This window comes from Heptranchias perlo, chromosome 5, assembly GCF_035084215.1.
Source record: "Heptranchias perlo isolate sHepPer1 chromosome 5, sHepPer1.hap1, whole genome shotgun sequence".
NCBI classification, from domain to species: domain Eukaryota; kingdom Metazoa; phylum Chordata; class Chondrichthyes; order Hexanchiformes; family Hexanchidae; genus Heptranchias; species Heptranchias perlo.
In genome coordinates, this window is record NC_090329.1 from 21877931 (window position 1) to 21899405 (window position 21475).

Genomic DNA, 21475 nt, shown 5'->3' on the forward strand with positions numbered 1-21475 from the left:
CTGTACCTCTCTCCAAACTTACTGTCTGTACCTCTCTCCAAACTTACTGTCTGTACCTCTCTCCAAACTTACTGTCTGTACCTCTCTCCAAACTTACTGTCTGTACCTCTCTCCAAACTTACTGTCTGTACCTCTCTCCAAACTTACTGTCTGTACCTCTCTCCAAACTTACTGTCTGTACCTCTCTCCAAACTTACTGTCTGTACCTCTCTCCAAACTTACTGTCTGTACCTCTCTCCAAACTTACTGTCTGTACCTCTCTCCAAACTTACTGTCTGTACCTCTCTCCAAACTGTACTGTCTGTATCTCTCTTGAAAATTTACTGTCTGTACCTCTCTCCAAAATTTACTGTCTGTATCTCTCTCCAAAATTTACTGTCTGTACCTCTCTCCACACTATACTGTCTGTATCTCTCTCCAAAATTTACTGTCTGTATCTCTCTCCAAAATTTACTGTCTGTACCTCTCTCCAGACTATACTGTCTGTACCTCTCTCCAAACTATACTGTCTGTATCTCTCTCCAAAATTTACTGACTTTATCTCTTTCCAAACTTTGCTGTCTGTATCTCTCTCCAAAATTTATTGTCCGTATCCCTCTCCAAACGTTACTCTCCAAACATTGCTCTCTGATCTTTACTCTTTATATCACTGATATTTACTCTCGGTATCACGCCAATCTTTACTCTGTGTATCACTTGATCTCTACTTTTTAGTTCTTTGATGAAGTAATGGAGAGGGTTGATGAAGGTAGGGCAGTTGATGTTATGCATTTGGACTTTCAAAAGGGTGTTTGATAAAGTCCCACACAATAGACTTGATAGCAAAATTGAAGCATTGGAGGATTAATGGGGCAGTGGCTGTGTGGATACGAAATTGGCTAAAGGACAGAAAGCTGAGAGTAGTGGTGAACGGTTGTTTTTCAGACTGGAGGGAGTGAAGTGATATCCCCGGGGGTCAGTATTAGGACCACTGCACTTTTTGATATATGTTAATAACCCGGACTTGGATATACAGGGCATAATTTCAAAGTTTTCAGATGACACAAAACTAGGAAATGTAGTAAACAGTGAGGAGGATAGTAACAGACTTCAGGGGGACATAGACTGGCTGGTGAAATGGCAGACACATGGCAGATGAAATTTAATGCAGAAAAGTGTGAAGTTATTAATTTGGTAGGAAGAATGAGAAGAGGCAATATAAACTAAAGGGGGTGCAAGACTTCCCAAAGCGCTTTACAGCCAATGAAGTACTTTTCAAGTGTAGTCACTGTTGTAATGTAGGGAAAAGCGGCAGCCAATTTGCACTCAGCAATGTGATAATGATCAGATAATCTGTTTTAGTGATGTTGGTCGAGGGATGAATATTGGCCAGGACACTGGGGAGAAATCCCCTGCTCTTCTTCAAATGGTGGCCATGGACTCTCAAATCGACCTGAGAGGGCAGATGGGGCCTCGGTTTAACGTCTCATCCAAAAGACGGCACCTCTGACAGTGCAGCGTTCCCTCAGTACTGCACCTGGAGAGTCGGCCTAGACTTTGTGCTCAAATCTCTGGAGTGGGGCTTGAACCCACGACCCTCTGACTCAGGTGAGAGTTACTAACTGAGCCACGGCTGACACACATATTTTAAACTTAGTGCAGAGTCGGGTAAACCAGGAAGCATCGCAGCATGGTCATGTGAAGCTTCTTGATTGACTAGACCCTCATTGTGACATCGGAGGTTGCCTGGCTGCGTAGTTGTGGAGTGCTGGTAGCCAGCTCACTAATTCCAGAGTAGAACTGGACCCAGACCATGGAGGAGGAAATCACTCTTTCTTCTCCTTTCCCTGTTCTGCTCTTAACTTTGATGGGGTTTGAGGAATGTTCTCTGTCCAAATAGGGATGCCCAGGCCAGCTGAAGTCTCTGAGTTTGTGGAGAACAAATCTAAGACTCTACGCTGGCAATAAGTGTTACACAGGAGATCCTAACTGAATTCCTCCCCGCCATTTTCTCCTTTCCTGAAGATACTGATTCAGGTTTGAAGCTGAACTCACTGAAACCAGCTCCCCTCCATTACCTTGGACCTAATCCCACTGAAACCAGCTCCCCCCATTACCTTGGACCAAATCCCACTGATACCAGCTCCCCTCCATTACCTTGGACCTAATCCCACAGATACAATCTCCCTTCCATTATACAGAATTTTACAGCACAGAAATAGGCCATTCGGCCAAAGTGCTCCATGCCAGTGTTTATGCTCCACACGAGCCTCCTCCCACTCTACTTCATCTCACCCTATCCACATATCCTTCTATTCTTTTCTCCCTCATGTGTTTATTCAGCATCCCCTTAAATGCATCTATGTTATTCGCCTCAACTACACCTTGTGGTAGCGAGTTCCACATTCTCACCACTCTCTGGGTAAAGAAATTTCTCTTGAATTCCCTATTGGATTTATTAGTGACAAATCTTATATTTATTGCCCCCAGTTTTGCTCTCCACAAGTGGAAACATCCGATAGTTGAAGTCATGAGGACTACGTCCCTCGGTCCCAAAATACCAGTGGGTGTCATTATCCAGTGAACTGACTGACAGAGCCTTATAACAACAATCTGTGAGAGAGACCAACCTATTCATGTGTTGGGAAAAATAGCAGAAGTCATGGAACAAACATCACGCAGAGAGAGTTGTGTTTTCGCCTTGTGAAGAAGTATTTATTGAATCGCCTACAGAATTCTGTGGGACCATCACAGAAAACACAACATTCGGTTTTCTGCAGCCACTGTCTCCACAAAGTCTCCTCAAAGTTTATTTGATTTTTTTTAAAGGCCCATCATTTCGACATTGAGTTATCATTCGCAGCCAGTACACTTTCAAGATGACACTCCACGTTTTAAAGAGACCCGCCTGCCTGTTTTTACAATTACATCGAGCAGTACCATTCAGACACGCTGAGTGACAGCACCACCTTCATCCGCACAAAACAGGCAGGGACATGGCTCCATGTACAGCAGCTGAAGCACAGAAGCTGTTCACAACCTCCCGCATATCCTGTCAAAAGCACCAAATTTCATTTCAAGGAAGAGTGACCCAAGAAAAACGAGTTAAACTTCCAAACCAGTTCTGCCAAAAGATTAATCTGTCCTTTCTCATTTTAGCTGCTGGATAATTCCAGTGTGTGCTGGTCAGATTTTCCTCTGGCAGCCCCTGGGGGTAATGCACAGAGGAAAATCAGAGGGTCTCCCACCTGATTTTTTTTCCAGGCCATCCGTTTAAAGGGACGGAAGGTCATCACGGGTGTGTGATTTCCCCCCCCCCACCCCGGTCGATTTCCCTCCATACAATGCGTGTAGTTGATCCTTTATACCCAGGCACTGAGAGGAAATTCTGCCATAAGTCGTTCCGCAATGGAACAATTAGGAACAAATCAAATCACATTCCACCACGATCTTCTCCTAGATATCTGTTCGCCCCCCACTGACTGCTAAACAAGTGCCCCAAAGAAAGTATAACCGTTGCTGCTTTAAGGCATCGGACCTGTCGTTAATTATTTGTCATTATTTGTTTTCTTGTGCGTATTAGTTTTGCAAAGAGCAGGATCTAGAATCAAGGTCAATCCTTATCAAAGCTCTTTAACTAAAGATTTTCTATTGTTCCAGTTTCCAGGTGTCCTATAAAAGCAGCTTTATTGCATAGCTAGTAGTATTTCTGCTAAATCAGGTCTGTCAGTTGGGCAGTTGCTGGGATGGAAGAAGATTATGGTCCCTTGTTGATTCAAGCCAAAGTCACCACCAAGCTGTCGGGAGGAAAAAGAAGTAATTAAATCCCCCTTCGCACCGGGTTTAGTAACAAAGAGAATTGGTGAGACCTTCCCCCTTAAATATGAGCGCGGATCAGAAAGAAATAAAGAACTTGCATTTATAAAGTGCCTCACGATGCCCCAAAGCCCTTCACAGCCAATGAAGTGCTTGTGAAGTGTAGTCAGATTATCTTAAATGTGTCCTCTGGTCACCGAGCCAGTGGAAACAGTTTCTCCTTATTTACACTATCGAAACTCCTCATAATCTTGAACACCTCTATTAAATCTCCCCGTAAACTTCTCTGCATATAATCATTATACATAGTAAGAAATTCAGTTAAAATACTAAAGCGATGATCTGGTGGCAGATAAAATTGCTCTGGATTTAAGTAACCTACTAAGAAATAAAAGATGTATCTTTACAGATAATGGGATTTTTAAAAAAAGTTAATTAAATGGTTTTATGTTTCACACGTTTCTATGTTTAAAAAAAAGAACTTGCATTTATATAGCTCCTTTCACGACCTCAGGATGTCCCAAAGCGCTTTAGAGCCCATGAAGTACTTTTTTGAAGTGCAGTCACGGTTGTAATGTAGGAAACGCGGCAGCAAATTTGCGCACAGCAAGATCCCACAAACAGCACTGTGATAATGACCAGATAATCTGTTTTCAGTGATGTTTGTTGAGGGATAAATATTGGCCCAGGACAACTCCCCTGCTCTTCTTCCAATAATGCCATGGGATCTTTTACATCCACTTGAGAGGGTAGATGGGGCCTTGGTTTAACGTCTCATCTGAAAGACGGCACCTAACGACAGTGCAGCGCTCCCTCAATATTGTACTGGGAGTGTCAATCTAGATTGTGTGCTCAAGTTTCTAGAGTGGGGCTTGAACCCACGACCGTCTGACTCAGAGGCGGGAGTGCTACCCACTGAGCCACGGCCGACATCTCGAGTCAGGCACGGAGCCAGCGCTCCTGATTTCCTAGTGAACATGTGCTGACCTCTGTGCCCGATTCCCTGGTCCACAACTCGTGTCCAGTGTGGCTACACCCCAGGAGCCTCACAGTGCAAAATTAAACCCATTGGGTTATACTTTGCTCTTTTTAAAAATAAGATTAATGGCCCTGTCTGTCTTGATTTACAAACCACAAATCAAATGGCAGGAACATTTGTAATGACAATCTTTTAACATCTCTCTGGCAGCCACTTACCCAGTATAAAGGACAAAATGCAAATTGAGAAAATCCAACAGATTTGGCAAGAAGTTACTCAACAAAGTCAACACAACTATATTGATGACATTAAAAGGGAAGATGTCCCTGCAGATAGCTACCATTAAACATTCTGTTTGGGTTTTTACTCTCGATATTCTCTTGGATCCAGTGGCTCCGACCACTTCCTAAGTGACCCCTTGCTCCATATGGCTTGGAGTGCACCCTTACAGCTAAATATTTTTTTAAGTGTACCTAAGGCTCGAGATAGAAAACCCTCGATATCTATTCTGCCTCACTTGGTTATATCATGTGACTCAACCCAATCTTTCTTGATTTTGGAAGGCGGCAGAATAAAAACTTCACCAGAACAGGCTATAAACTGCCAATCAGATTCATTAACCGGTAAGTAGATAAGTAAACCGAAACTAAGGCACACTGTAGATTATACGATAGATAATTATCTCTCTTGAGTTGGTAAAAAAATAACAGTCGCATCTGCCTTGCATGGCAGTTCTTTTGCTTCCCATTAGTAAAGTCCCTCTGGCCTATCTACTTCTTTCTGATGGCTTCGGATGGGCTACTCAATTTAGGGTGACAAGTACAAAAAAACAAAGCAAATTTAAATATATGTCTTTCAAACTCAAAAAGAGCTGCCAATCAAACATATGTAAATCTTGTAAAAAGTTTATGTTTGCATGCACATCCTGTCCACTAATTCTTCCTCGCTCTTGTTGTCACACTTTTGTGCCAACTTTTTATAAATTCTTATGTCCACATTTATAATGTGGATATAAACTTGTCACCTGTAATTGCACAATCTGGCCACTGTGCGGCACTGCATTCCCTTCTCCCACAAATCGCTCAAAATGCTATCTGAAAGTTTTTGAACCACCATTTTTTTTAGTAACTGACATTTCTAAAGTCCAAAATAAGGGTTTACACAAAATTTTGAAAAATACATATTTCACAAAATCATGCCTTTATTTATCTATGGAATTGCCCTCTGCGTATTTTAATGCCTGCATTAAAGTTTTTACTTGAAGGCCCAGCTTGAACTTAATATTTTTGCCCAGAGCTGTGATGCTATGTGCTGAATTTGGATTGTGCAGTTTGAGCAAGTTCAATGTACCTAATTTCCCAGGATGCATCAGTACCGTTCAGTCAGCTGTACTGAAGGAATATTTTTCTTCGGCTTCTAGCAGTTGCTGCTCAGTTGTTTTTCAACATTATTTGAAGAAAAGCGAAAGGAAACTGAAGAGGGATGAGAGAAGCAGAAGAGAGAGAAACAACAACATGATGACAACAGAGACAGATAAGAGAGAGACCATATTCTCCGAGTCATTGCGTGAAATGCTGCAGGAGCTCGACTAGCATACAAATAAAACCTACACGATCCCTGTTTGAACTGAATGACCAGGTCCCTCCCTCAGATACCTGACCCAAACAATAACAGCTGATTTCCTAAATAAGCTGGGCCATGTTCTGTGGATGTACTAGATTTTTACTGTATATACTGTGACAGAAAGACAGCGTGATATGTTACAGGGAGGAATGCTTCATTTTGTCATACCTTTCACTAGCATTTTCTTTTAAAAGATTAATTATCACCAGATATTGGATATATACTTGAAAAGGAAAAAATTGCAGGGCTATGGGGAAAGAGCAGGGGGAATGGGACTAATTGGATAGCTCTTTCAAAGAGACGGCACAGGCACAATGGGCCATATGGCTTCCTTCTGTGCTGTATGATTCTGTGATTAGTAAACTGTCCACATAAGACAAGATGCTGCTAAAATCACAGTAAAAGAGGAGGTAGTTGAGATACTGGATGGGCTAAAAATTGATAAGGAGGTACTAGAAAGGCTGGCTATACTTAAAGTAGATAAGTCACCCGGTCCCGATGGGATGCATCCCAGGTTGCTGAGGGAAGTAAGAGTGGAAATTGTGGAGGTGCTGGCCATAATCTTCCAATCCTCCTTAGATACGGGGTGGTGCCAGAGGACTGGATAATTGCAAATGTTACACCCTTATTCAAAAAAGGGTGTAAGGATAAACCCAGCAACTACAGGCCAATCAGTTTAAACTCAGTGGTGGGAAAACTTTTAGAAACAATAATCTGGGACAAAATTAGCAGTCACTTAGGGCAAGTGTGGATTAATAAAAGAAAGCCAGCATGGATTTGTTAAAGGCAAATCGTGTTTAACGATCTTGATTGAGTTTTTTGATGAGCTAATAGAGAGGGTTGATGAGGGCAATGCGGTTGATGTGGCGTATATGGACTTTCAAAAGGCGTTTGATAAAGTGCCACGTAATAGGCTTGTCAGCAAAATTAAAGCCCGTGGAATAAAAGGGGCAGTGGCAGCATGGTTACAAAATTGGCTAAGTGACAGGAAACAGAGAGTAGTGGTGAACCGTTGTTTTTGGACTGGAGGGAGGTGTACAATGGTGTTCCCCAGGCGTCGGTACTAGGACCACTGCTTTCCTTGATATAAGTGACATGGACTTGGGAGTACAGGGCACAATTTCAAAATCTGCAGATGACACATAACTTGAAAGTGTAGTAAATAGTGAGGAGAATAGTGATAGATTTCAAGAGGACAGGCAGGCTGGTGGAATGGGCAGACATAGGGCAGATGAAATTTAACGCAGAGAAGTGCGAAGTGATGCATTTTGGTAGGAAGAACGAGGAGAGGCAATATAAAATAAATGGTATAATTCTAAAGGGGGTGCAGGAACAGAGAGACCTGGGGGTACATGTGAACAAATCTTAGAAGGTGGCAGGACAGGTTGAGAAAGCAGTTAAAAAAGCATACGGGATACTGGGAGGCATAGAGTTCAAAAGCAAGGAAGTTATAAAACACTGGCTCGGCCACAACTGGACTATTGTGTCCAATTCTGGGCACCGCACTTTAGGAAGGATGTGACGGCCTTAGAGAGATTGCAGAAAAGATTTACTAGAATGGCTACAGGGATGAGGGACTTCAGTTATGTGGATAGGTTGGAGAAGTTGGGGTTGTTCTCCTTAGAGCAGAGAAGGGTGAGGGAAGATTTGATAGAAGTGTTCAAAATCATGAAGGATTTAGATAAAGTGAATAAAGAGGAAGTGTTCCCATTGGCAGAAGGGTTGAGAACCAGAGGACACAGATTTAAGGTGATTGGCAAAAGAACCAAAGATGAGATGAGGAAAAACTTTTTTACACAGTGAGTAGTTATGATCTGGAATGTGCTGCCTGAAAAGATGGTGGAAGTAGATTCAATCGTGGCTTTCAAAAAGGAACTGGATAAATACTTGAAGGGAAAAAATTTGCAGGGCTACAGGAAAAGTGTGGGGGAGTGGAACTAACTGGATTGCTCTTACAAAGAGCCGCCATGGGCTCGATGGGCCGAATGGCCTCCTTCTGTGCTTTAACATTCTATGATTCTAAGAATCAGCCCTATTAGTTGAAATTCCTTAGTAAAGAAACTAGTACATAGTAAACCCAAGTCCACAAATACTTTGCTTAAAAGATTAGGAACATGAAATTTGCATTTTGTAGCACCCTTCATGTAATCAGGATGTCCAAAGCATTTCACAGCCAACGAACTGCTCTTAGACCATAATAAGACCATAAGAGATAGGAGCAGGAGTAGGCCATTCGGCCCCTCGAGCCTGCTCCGCTATTTAATAAGATCATGGCTGATCTGATTTTTACCTCAAGTCCACTTTCCCGCCCTTTCCCCATATCCTTTGACTCCCTTGCTGATCAAAAATTTGTCTAACTCAGCCTTGAATGTATTCAATGACTCAGCCTCCACAGCTTTTTGGGGTAAAGAATTCCAAAGATTCACGACCCTCTGGGAGAAGAAATTCCTCCTCATTTCCGTCTTAAACGGGTGACCCCTTATTCTGAGACTATGCCCCCTAGTTTTAGATTCCCCCATGAGGGATAACATCCTCTCAGCATCTACCTTATTGAGTCCCCTCAAAATCTTGTATGTTTCAATAAGATCTCCTCTCATTCTTTTAAACTCCAATGAGTATAGACCCAACCTGCTCAATCTTTCCTCATAAGACAACCCTTCCATACCCAGAATAAACCCAGTGAACCTTGGTGTTTTGTAGGCAAGCACGGCAGCCAATTTGCACTCAGTGGGGTTCCACAGGCAGCAACAACACTAGTTAATCTGTTTTTGATAAACGTTGGCCAGGACATTAGCATAACACACTGCTCTTGTCACAGGATCTGTTACATCCACTGAAGGAGCTGCTTAACGTCCCATCCTACCCAGGCACCTCCGACATGTGCAGCACTCCCTCAGTTCTGGCACTGGGAGTGTCAGCCTGGGTTATGTGCTCAAGTCTCTGGAGTGGGGCTCGAACCCACAACCTTCTGATGCAGAGGCGGGAGAGCTAGCTATCCACTGAACCACAGTTGACACCTATATTCACGGCAAATCACTGGGAGCAGGAGGAGCTCACTACATTTTGGATGTTTCTGCTCACTCAATTTCCAATGATTATTGATCGCAGTTGACCATAAGTGCAAGTTGCAAAGGAAGAAGGGACAGATAGCAAGACCTGGCAAAAGGCTGGAGTCCATGATGCCATTTTGCAAATGTTGATTCTCATGATGAAATGCAGTAGGTGCTTGACATTCAGGAAATTGGCAAAAGAACCAGAGGTGACATGAGGTAACATTTTTTTTACGCAGAGAGTTGTTATGATCTGGAATGCACTGCCTGAAAGGGCGGTGGGAGCAGATTCAATAGTAACTTTCAAAAGAGAATTAGATAAATACTTGAAAAGGAAAACATTTACAGGGCTATGGGGAAAGAGCAGGGGGAGTGAGACTAATTGGACAGTTCTTTCAAAGAGCCGGCACAGGCACAATGGGCCGAATGGCCTCCTTCTGTGCTGTAACATACTATGATATGATACTATGTGGACTGGTTACTTATGAGGTGGTACTTAACTCACCTGGTGAGGGTCATCCGGAATGTTTTCAAATTTCTTTGGCAAGGATCGATTGCTGACTATTTGCTCCGCGTAGTAGGAAAGTAGGCCGACATTCCAGACCTTTTCAACGGATGCTCCCAAACCAAATGCATGGTACAACTGCAAAAGAAAAGAAACAGGCGAGATTCAAACGTTACTAGAACCATACATGACTCAGTGGGGTAGATTTTCGACCTCTGTGCTCGCTGACCTACACTGGCTCCCGGGTCCACTAACGCCTCGATTTTAAAATTCTCATCTTCCAGTTCAAAACCCTCCCTTTCTCTGTAACCTCCTCCAGCCCTACCACCGCCGCCCCCCCACCCCGAGATCTCTGCGCTCCTCCACTTCCGGCCTCTTGAGCGTCCCCCATTTCCATCATCCCACCATTGGCGGCCGTGCCTTCAGCCATCTCGGCCCTGAGCTCTGGAATTCCCTCCCTACCTCTCTCTCCTCCTTTAAGTCTCTCCTTAAAACATACCTCCTGTCCTAATACCTCCTTATGTGGCTCAGTGTCAAATTTTGTCTGATACTCGCTCCTATGAAGCGGCTTGGGACGTTTTACTATCTGAAAGGCGCAATGGTGGGGGGGGGGGGGGGGGGGAGGGGAAGAGAACAGAAAAAGTGAAACAAGAGGAGAGGAGAGATGGGATCGGAGAATGAAAGGCAATGAAAGGCAGTTAAACAGATGCAGATGGAGAGAAACAGGAAAGAAATAAGGAGGAAGAGAGTCGGGCCCCGAGGAGAAAACAGAACTGCCACAGACTTTCATCTTTACTAGTTTCAAACATCGTGTGTCTTAAGCAAATTACCTCAGTTTGGTTAATGCAAAACAAAGTCAGTACAGTATCAAAAAACACGCAGGTTTCAAAGTGAGAGAGCGACAAATAGAATTAATCACCAGCAGGATATTAATGTATTCACCAGGGATGTGGGACTTCAGTTCTGCGGAGAGACCGGAGAAGCTGGGATGGTTCTCCCTAGAGCTGAGAAGGTTAAGGGGAGATTTAATAGAGGTGTTCAAAATTATAAAGGGTTTTGATAGAGTAAATAAGGAGAAACTGTTTCCACTGGCAGGAAGGTCAGTAACCAGAGGACACAGATTGAAGATAATTGGCAGAAGAATCAGTGGGGAGACGAGGAGAATATATTTTACGCAGTGAGTTGTTATGATCTGGAATGCACTGCCTGAAAGGGTGGTGGAAGCAGATTCATTTAATAACATTTAAAAGGGAATTGGATAAATATTTGCAAATGAAACATTCACAGGGCTATGGAGAAAGAGCAGGGGGAGTGGGACTAATTGGATAGCTCTTTCAAAGAGCCGGCACAGGCACGATGGGTCGAATGGCCTCCTTCTGTGCTGTAAGATTCTACGATTCTATCGTATCCTGGTCTGGAACACCGTCTGCACTTTGGGAACTGCTTTAAAAACTTAAAAAGCAAAGCACCTGGCGAATGGGATCCAGTAACATATCGTAGGGACACTCAGTCTCCTGAAGCCACCGGACAGCCCCTTCCTGACAGCCGAACGAGATCACCAGAACCTTCAGCGGCACAGCATCAAGACAGCTCTGCACAAAACACAACAAAGCTGACATTTACCAGGGCTTCACAATCAACAACAGCAACTTATGTTCATTCAGCGACTTTCATGTATTAAAACGTCCCAGGGTGCTTCACAGGCGCGTTATCAGACAAAATTTGACACCGAGCCACATAAGGGGATAATAGGACAGATGGCTTGGTCACAGAGATAGGTTTTAAGGAGCATCTTATGGGAGGAGAGAGAGAGAGGTTTAGGGAAGGAATTCCAGAGCTTACGGCCTAGGCAGCTGAAGGCACGGCTGCCAATGATGGGGCGAAGGAAATCGAGGATGTGCAAGAGGCCAGAATTGAAGCAACGCAGAGATCTCGGAGGGTTGTAGGGCTGGAGGGGGTTACAGAGATAGGGAGGGGCGAGGCCATGAAGAAATTTGAAAAACGGATGAACATTTTAAAATCGAGGCGTTTATGTCGCTCCTTAAAACCTACCTCTTTGACCAAGCTTTTGGTCACCTGCCCTAATATCTCCTTATGTGGCTCGGTGTCACATTTTGTTTGATAATCGTTCCTCTGAAGCGCCTTGGAACTTTTTACTACATTAAAGGCGCTATAGAAATGCAAGTTGTTGTTTGTTTAGAACTCTGTATACTGCTACAGATGAATCATTTCCTCACTTTTGTTTCTTAGGCTACCTAATTAAAATTGAACATTAAACTAAGATCTTGCACAATAGTCAGTTGTTGCAGGTGAAACTTGACATCTTGCTTTCTGTGTGACTAAATGAGGGGAACTGAAGGTGTAGTTTTAATTGCAAACTGGATAAACTGTCGACAGAATTATTTCAATCGGGAAGTATGGAAAGTGAATGTGGGTTTTTGGATATTAGGTGAATTAATCTATTAGCAACTGATTTTAAATATTGAACTGAGGCTTGAAAGCTGCCCCTGTTCATGCATTTGTCAATCACAATTTCTTCAAACACCTTCAGATTTAGCCGACACCGGTCAGAGGTGATTTAAGTATATGAAGTAACCGCAGCTTAACTAGGTGCCAACTGCACACCGAGCAGCTGTTTCTGCCCAAAATAGCCGGCGCACTTTACACGGTTTGCACTATTTACCCGATTTAAACAATTGCCTGATTTAAACAAGTGGGCGCTTCACGGGGTGGGGACAGTACCTGGTTCTTCTGAAGCTGTGCCAGGTGATCTCGTCACGGTAATCAGGCAAAATGCCTCAGCAAGACCAGCAGCAGCTTCTCCTGGTGCTGGAGAAACTCGTCGAGTAGAACTTCCCTGAAACAGAAACCAAACGGAGCTCGTACTTACTGCACTCAGTGGGCATTTACTTTATAAAAAAAGAAAGAACTTGCGTTTATACAAGAGATGGACTTCAATGGGAGAGTTGGGGGACTGAAGAGATGGACTTCAATGGGAGAGTTAGGGGACTGAAGAGATGGACTTCAATGGGCGAGTTGGGGGACTGAAGAGATGGACTTCAAAGGGAGAGTTGGGGGACTGAAGAGATGGACTTCAAAGGGAGAGTTGGGGGACTGAAGAGATGGACTTCAATGGGCGAGTTGGGGGACTGAAGAGATGGACTTCAATGGGCGAGTTGGGGGACTGAAGAGATGGACTTCAAAGGGAGAGTTGGGGGACTGAAGAGATGGACTTCAAAGGGAGAGTTGGGGGACTGAAGAGATGGACTTCAATGGGAGAGTTGGGGGACTGAGGAGATGGACTTCAACGGGAGAGTTAGGGGACTGAAGAGATGGACTTCAATGGGAGAGTTGGGGGACTGAGGAGAGATGAAGTTGGGATAATAGAGGGATGGGCTTTGATGGAGACTTAGAGGTATTAAAGGGATAGACTTCAATGGGCTGAATGGCCTATTCTCATTCCCGATTGTTCTCTTGCTGTTATTAAATTTAGAACCTCTTTAGGTGAGATATGTGTGGGTATTTGCTCTGCACAAATTACCCATGCAATTTTCTAAAGCGGGCGAGTTGTCAAAGGGAGCATTGGGTGGTTAATTGAAGGTTTTTTTCTGCCGTGTACCCAGGGATTGTTTACTCTCACGGCGTTCCCAGAGTTAGTATAATCACTTACCTCCCACTTCTCGCATCTGTGAATGTCATGCATCCAGGAACCTGCGCGCCCAATCCCAGCTGGGTCTGGACACAGTCAGCCTTTAATCTGGTATCCACATCGCTAAGGAAACTGTTCCACTCAATCTAGGATCAGAGAGAGACGACAGCTACTAGTTAGTGTGACAGGTTTGCTGAATGGAAAATAAATTACATCCCCCCCCCAATCTCACAATTTTTTAAAAATTCGTTCATGGGATGTGGCCGTCGCTGGCGAGGCCGGTATTTATTGCCCATCCCTAATTGCCCTTGAGAAGGTGGTGGTGAGCCGCCTTCTTGAACCGCTGCAGTCCGTGTGGTGAAGGTTCTCCCACAGTGCTGTTTGGGAGGGAGTTCCAGGATATTGACCCAGCGACGATGAAGGAACGGCGATATATTTCCAAGTTGGGATGGTGTGTGACTTGGAGGGGAACGTGCTGGTGGTGTTGTTCCCATGTGCCTGCTTCCCTTGTCCTTCTAGGTGGTCGAGGTCGCAGGTTTGGGAGGTGCTGTCGAAAAGTGCTGTTGGTACAGTGCATCCTATGCATGGTACACACTGCAGCCACAGTGCGCCAGTGGTGAAGGGAGTGAATGTTTAGGGTTGTGGATGGGGTGCCAATCAAGCGGGCTGCTTTGTGCTGGATGGTGTCGAGCTTCTTGAGTGTTGTTGGAGCTGCACTCATCCAGGCAAGTGGAGAGTATTCCATCACACTCCTAACTGGTGCCTTGTAGATGGTGGAAAGACTTTGTTAGAAATGGTTCTAGGCCATTGGGCCACAAATCACTGTTCCCTCATCGTCACTGGGTCAAACTCCTGGAATTTCCTACCCACTCTATCAGCACAAGGACTGCAGCGGTGCAAGGAGATGGCCCACCACCGCCTTCTCTGGGCAACAAAAACACTGCTTTGCCAGGGATGCGCACATATCCCGAGAACAAGGACGTGATCAAAGAAAACAGCAAAGCATTCAGGCCCGTGGTCTGGGAGTTCAGCATGTGATTGACTTCAATTGGCTCACCATGGACCAGCATTGGCAGTAAGCAGCCAATCGGAAGGCAGCATGCGGTGACCATGAGAAACGGCCTATATTCTCTGGATTTTAGAAGAATGAGAGGTGATCTCATTGAAACGTATAAAATTCTGAGAGGGCTTGACAGGGTAGATGCTGAGAGGTTGTTTCCCCTGGCTAGAGAGTTTAGAACTTGAGGGCATAGTCTCAGGATGAGGGGCGGCCATTTAAGACTGAGATGAGGAGGAATTTCTTCACTCAGAGGGTTGTGAATCTTTGGAATTCTCTACCCCAGAGGGCTGTGGATGCTCAGTCATTGAGTATATTCAAGGCTGGGATAGATAGGTTTTTGGACTCCAGAGGAATCAAGGATATGGGGATTGGGCAGGAAAGTGGAGTTGAGGTCGAAGATCAGCCATCATCTTATTGAATGGCAGAGCAGGCTCGAGGGGCCATATGGCCTACTCCTGCTCCTATTTCTTATGAACAGACTTGCTGTGCGTAAATTAGCTGCCGTGTTTCCTGCATTTCAACGGTGACTATACTTCAAAGATGCATCATTAGGGTGCATCGTAGACTGATTCAGCAGACATTTACACTATGGATTTACATTTAGTGCAAAGTGGTTTCACACTGACACGAAACTTGAGGGGCGTAAACCAGGTGTTAAGGTCCAAAGTGAGAATCTCGCTCTCGTGTCATTTGGGGACCCTCCTCAGTACAGACTCGGGCAGCATTCACACCATAACACGGCAGGGTCGGCGTGAAGCATAAAGAAATACTTTGCACCCACACCGCAGCAGTAATGTGAATCCATCCTCAGATATCTGGAAACTCATAGGTTGAAGCAAAACTCTGAGGGGGGCCAATATTACCCTAAAACGCCCGTCGGGAAATTGATGGGATCGGGTGCGGTGCTGGTTACACATCCCATCCCATTTTACTCTCTGTTGAAGTCAATATTGGGCGGGGTGTAAAATTGGCCTTCCACTCAATCCCAAGAGATTCCGGCCCGACGTGTTAGGTTAAAATGATCCTCTCTATTTCAAATCAAACTTGGTGAGGTTTTATATATAGAAATGATAGCAGTGCGCCAAAGATTAACTCAACAATAGTCACTATATATAATTTTTTGGCCAACGTACAGCTTAAAAACCAAAGCAGAACTACCTCAAACTGCAGCAAATCTTCCACCTGGTCCCTAACAGCAGCAGACCTGTCATATACAAAATAAATATATTGGTTTAGAAGACAGGTGCCCGATTTATTGCTATGCTCAACACAGGTAAACTTAGCTTTACCCCCTCCCTTGTATTGCTTGTACCTTCAGGAAGGACATATTGGCCTTAGAGGGGGTGCAGCACCGATTCACCAGAATGATACCGGGGCTAAAAGGGCTCAATTATGAGGGCAGGTTGCATGGACTAGGCTTGTATTCCCTCGAGTATAGAAGATTAAGGGGTGATCTAATTGAGGTGTTTAAGATGATTAAAGGATTTGATAGGGTTGATAGAGAGAAACTATTTCCTCTGGTGGGGAGTTCAGAACAAGGGGGCATAACCTTAAAATTAGAGCTAGGCCGTTCAGGGGTGATGTCAGGAAGCACTTCTTCACACAAAGGGGAGTGGAAATCTGGAACTCACTCCCCCTCCCCAAAAAACTGTTGAGGCTGGGGGTCAATTGAAAATGACAAAACTGAGATTGATAGATTTTTGTTAGGTAAGGGTATTAAGGGTAACGGAACCAAGGCGGGTAGATGGAGTTAAGATACAGATCAGCTAAGATCTAACTGAATGGCAGAACAGGCTTAAGGGGCTGAATGGCCTCCTCCTGTTCTTATGCTCCCCCCCCACCCCGGCCAAAAGAAGAAACATAAGTTCCAACACCCGCCAATGGTTTAACTGCCAATCCACTTACGATGCCTCGAAATACTTACCGGAACAATGTTTTCCACAGGACTTCTGCATCACTTCTCTTGTGCACGTGCAAACTTTAGTGAGGAAAAAACATTCTTTAGTTGTCTTCCTTAAAAAAAAATCCAGTGGTTTTATTTTTTTTGTCTGTCGAGGTTTACGTTAGAAAGTGTACCTCGTCCCCCCAATTGCTTCCTCTTGATTCGTTTTGTACATTAAGCAGAGCGACAGCAAAGGTGAAACCGAGAGCAACTGTAATGAAGACATGTCTTGATATGTAGGCCCTGACAAGCTGTTTATAAGTGTCAGCTGTGGCTCAGTTGGTAGCACACTTTCACTTCTAAGTCAGAAGGTCATGGATTCAAGTCCCACTCCAGAGACTTGAGCACAAAATCCAGGCTGACACTCCCAGCGCTGCACTATCGGAGGTGCCGTCTTTCGGCTGAGAAATTAAACTGAGGCCTCGTCTACCCTCTCAGGTGGATGTAAAAGATCCCATGGTACTATTAAAAGGAAGAGCAGGGGAGATGTCCTAGGGCCAATATTTATCCCTCAACAAACAGCACTAAAAAACAGATGATCTGGTCATTATAACATTGCGGTTTGTGGGACCTTGCTGTGAGCAAATTGGCTGCTGTATTTCCTACATTACAATAGTGACTATACTTCAAAAATACTTCATTGGCTGTAAAATGCCTTGGGACATCCTGAGGTCGTGAAAGGTGCTATATAAATGCAAGTTCTTTCTTTCTTTATATTGCTGACCGCCTACTAAAATTAACAACAATACAAAGGAACTGGTTCTGTTACTTACTTGTTGAGAAAGTTTGCATATAATTGAATCATTCCAGCCAGCCGACCTATCTTCTGGGAAACAAATCCTTGCACCATTTCTGGAAAGAAAAGACAAGGACAGGTTTAGACCACGATCCAGGGACATTGAATTAGAGATGGGAAGTTCAGGAAGACTTGGGAAGCTAAGAAAGGGATGAGTGGAATTAAAAATGAGCACTGTTGCCAAACAACACAACTAGACAAAGGCAACAAAACTATAGCCTGACTGCCTCCAAGAGAGGTGGTTCAAAAAGCTCGTACGTGTGGACAAGGTTTTATTTTAAAAAATGGAAACCAGCGGCATTGTAAAAAGTGATGTAGTAAAATTTGGAGGGGTTGGGGACGGAGAACACCCGCTCTGCACCCAGTCTGTCCCCAATCCTTGAATATACAATATGGACAATCTGAGCTTAGATCAAGTGATGAGGCTGAATAAAATCACCCCCCTCCTTCAATATGAGGGGTAGTAAGGGGAAAGGGGGGGGGATGGAGAAGGGATGAGAATGGAAGAAAAGCAGAGCATGTTTCAGTCAGAATCGAAGGTTGTTGTGAAGGTACGAATGCTGTGCAAGAAGCATTTATGGATGTATGATACACCAATCTGTGTAAGGGGTCTTTTTTGATTATATGGGTTAAAAAAAAGTAATTGGAAACAAGGAGGAATTGATAGAGAATGAAAGACCCTGATAAACTTAGATTCCCTACACATGTAAGGCATGGATTGTCAACTGACAGAACTCAAAGAGCATCACATGCACCATCATAACGTGGCAAGATGAGATAAAAGACTATGAAGTGCTCCCATGAACCAGTAAATGGGCACTGGTGATGAGACAAAGAAGGAAAAGACTTGAGTGAGACTTGTGGAGAACCTCCCATTAGAGAAAGACTTGTATTTATACAGCGTCTTTGGCAACTTCAGGATGTCCCAAAGTGCTTTACAGCCAATGAAGTACTTTTGAAGTGTTGTCACTGCTATACTGTAGGAAACGTGGCAGCCAATTGCTGCACAGCAAGATCCCACAAACAGCAATGTGATAATGAGCATATCAGGGAGAACTTCCCTGCTCCTCTTTAAATAGTGCCATGGGATCTTTCACATCCACCTGAGGGCAGACAGGGCCTCAATTTAACGTCTCGTCTGAAAGACGGCACCTCTGACGGTGCAGCGCTCCCTCAGTACTGCACTGGGAGTGTCGGCCTGGATTTAGTGCTCAAGTCGTTAGAGTGGGACTCAAATCCACGACCTTGTGACTCAGAGAGCACAGCATTTCTGGTGAGGACACGTCATCCGAATGGAGGACATGGCCACAACTGGGAACTAACTGCAGCAGATAGCCCGAGATAGCAGAGTGCGGTCACAGGTGGTATCACTGACTTCAAACCCAGTAAGAACACAACGCACAGCAACAAGCGGATGGAAGGAAAGGAGTGACTGCAAGACAAGGTAGGTGAGTACCCCTGTCTGTGTTTCTAGAATCACTTCCATAGTCCCTGGCAGCAGGGCAGAGGAGCATATTAAGTGGTCATCATCTGCGATGGACGATGGAGGAGAGTTAACCCACAACCAAAAGAGCACCAGAAATTGCTAAAATATCAACAACTTGCACTTATGTAGCGCCTTTAACGTAGTAAAACGTCCCTGTAAATAATTAAAATTGTGCACTTTGTGCTTCTTTGTAAGGTATTTTCTCCTGTTTGTTATTCCCATGTCCCAGTGTATGTTGTGTTCCATTGGTTTGACAATTTTGCTTCACAGGAGTGATTTTCAAACAAAATTTGACACCGAGCCACATAAGGAGATATTAGGACAGGTGACCAAAAGCTTGGTCAAAGAGGTAGGTTTTAAGGAGCGTCTTAAAGGAGGAGAGAGAGGTAGAGAGGCGGAGAGGTTTAGGGAGGGAATTCCAGAGCACGGCCGCCAATAGTGGAGCAATGAAAATAGAGGATGTGCAAGAGGCCAGAATTGGAGGAGCGCAGAAATCTCGGAGGGTTGTAGGGCTGGAGGAGGTTACAGAGATAAGGAGGGGTGAGGCCATGGAGGGATTTGAAAACATGGATGAAAATTTTTAAACCGAGACGTTCCCAGAATGGAAGCCAGTGTAGTTCAGTGAGCACAGGGGTGATGGGTGAATGTAATTTGGTGTGAGTTAGGATACGGGCAGCTGAATTTTGGATGAGCTCAAGTTTATGGAGGGTGGAAGATGGGAGGTCGGCCAGGAGGACATTGGAATAGTCAAGTGCAGCTCCAACAACACTCAAGAAGCTCAACACCATCCAGGACAAAGCAGCCCGCTTGATTGGCACCCCATCCACCACCCTAAACATTCATTCCCTTCACCACCAATGCACTGTGGCTGCAGTGTGTACCATCCACAGGATGCACTGCAGCAATTTGCAAGGCTTCTTCGACAGTAGCTCCCAAACCCGCGACCTCTACCACCTAGAAGGACAAGGGCAGCAGGCACATGGGAACAACACCACCTGCACATTCCCCTCCAAGTCACACACCATCCCGACTTGGAAGTATATCGCCGTTCCTTCATCATCGCTGGGTCAAAATCGTGGAACTCCCTTCCTAACAGCACTGTGGGAGAACCTTCACCACACGGACTGCAGCGGTTCAAGAAGGCGGCTCACCACCACCTTCTCAAGGGCAATTAGGGATGGGCAATAAATGCCGGCCTCGCCAGCGATGCCCACATCCCATGAACAAATTTTAAAAAGTCTAGAGGTAACAAAGGCATGGATGAGGGTTTCAGCAGCAGGTGAGCTGAGATGGGGCGGAGATGGGCGATGTTACGGAGATGTAAGTGGGCGGTCTTGGTGATGGAGCGGATATGGGGTCGGAAGCTCATCTGAGGGTCAAATAAGTTGCCAAGATTGTGAACTGTCTGGTTCGTCAAGGGATGTAAAAGCCTCAAGGTTGAGATATGTTGACTACAAGCAGTAGAGAAAAAGTACACTGGGTCAGCCGATAGGCAGATCCTGCACTGTTGGGGAAAACCTTTTCTTCGGAGCTCAGCTGAGATTTCCCTTCTGGATGGTCCTTCACAGGCTGCCCACCCACAATGTGCCAAGACGCTGCCTGTACAGGGTCCACTCCCCACCTGGAGTGCCGGATTCATGAACCCTCCCCCACCCTGTTCCTCATCATTCTCCCGGGCAATCTGCAGCCCTCTGGTCCACACAGATACTTCAGACCTCAGTTATTCCCACATCTGCTCAATTTTCTACGAAGGGGAGGGGGGCATTGGGAGGTTGCAGTGGAACCAACGGCACCTGTGGAAATAAAAGAGGGGTAGGGGAGAGTGAGAGGGGGGAAGCAGGTTGGCACCTAAAGAGGTGGCCTCTTCGACAGAAGACGGAGAGGTCCGTGCCCGGCCTCCCTCTTCAGCCCCCTGTCGCGCTCCCAGGATTTCAGATTTCCAGGTTCTATCTTCTTCTTCCTAACTGGGGCAACAGAAAGACAGTGGCCCCAAGGGACTGGGCTGGGGAAGGGCCATGTGTCTTATTAATGTAGCAATGAACCACAAACTGCAGGTTAAAGGGACAGGTTCTACCCTCTCCCATATTCCCCTTCCCCTCAGATTCACCCACCCCCCACTCTCCCCTTTTGACCAGACTCCAGTTCCGGGTTCCGCCCCGGGCCCTTTAAACAGCCTCCTCCCCCGGAGCGGCCCTCACCTCCACCGCTCTCCTTCCTCGCCGCGGCCAGGATGTCCCTGCCGGCCCGCGACAACTCCCCGAGGGCCCGCAGCAGCTCTGCTTCCCCCGGACCCTCCATCAGCCTCGCGCTGCCGCCTGTCAATCACAAGCCGGACTTCCGCACAGAGCCGGCCCGGGGGGCGGGGAGAGGGGGAGGGGGGGAGAACAGCCCCAGGGGGAGGGGGGGAGAACAGCCCCAGGGGGAGGGGGGGAATAGCTCCAGGGGGAGGGAGTGAACCACCCCAGGGGGAGGGGGTGAACAGCCCTAGGGGGAGGGGGAAAACAGCCCCAGGGGGAGGGGGGAATAGCTCCCTGAGCAGAGGAACAGCCCCAGAAGGGCAAATAGCCCCAGGGGGAGGTGAGAAAATCCC

General features: G+C 45.5%; 1 protein-coding gene across 1 annotated transcript; it reads right to left on the bottom strand.

The window, feature by feature from the left end:
* Positions 1-2667: 2667 nt before the first annotated feature.
* Positions 2668-21257, bottom strand: selenol (selenoprotein L). Its single transcript, XM_067983714.1, has 9 exons — positions 21084-21257; positions 17377-17455; positions 16586-16639; positions 15820-15865; positions 13623-13747; positions 12695-12809; positions 11422-11544; positions 9953-10090; positions 2668-3776 (listed from the first exon to the last, which is right to left on the bottom strand). The coding sequence occupies exons 1-6, from the start codon at positions 21181-21183 to the stop codon at positions 12737-12739; spliced, it is 477 nt and encodes a 158-aa protein (XP_067839815.1). The 5' UTR covers positions 21184-21257; the 3' UTR covers positions 2668-3776; positions 9953-10090; positions 11422-11544; positions 12695-12736.
* Positions 21258-21475: the final 218 nt, after the last annotated feature.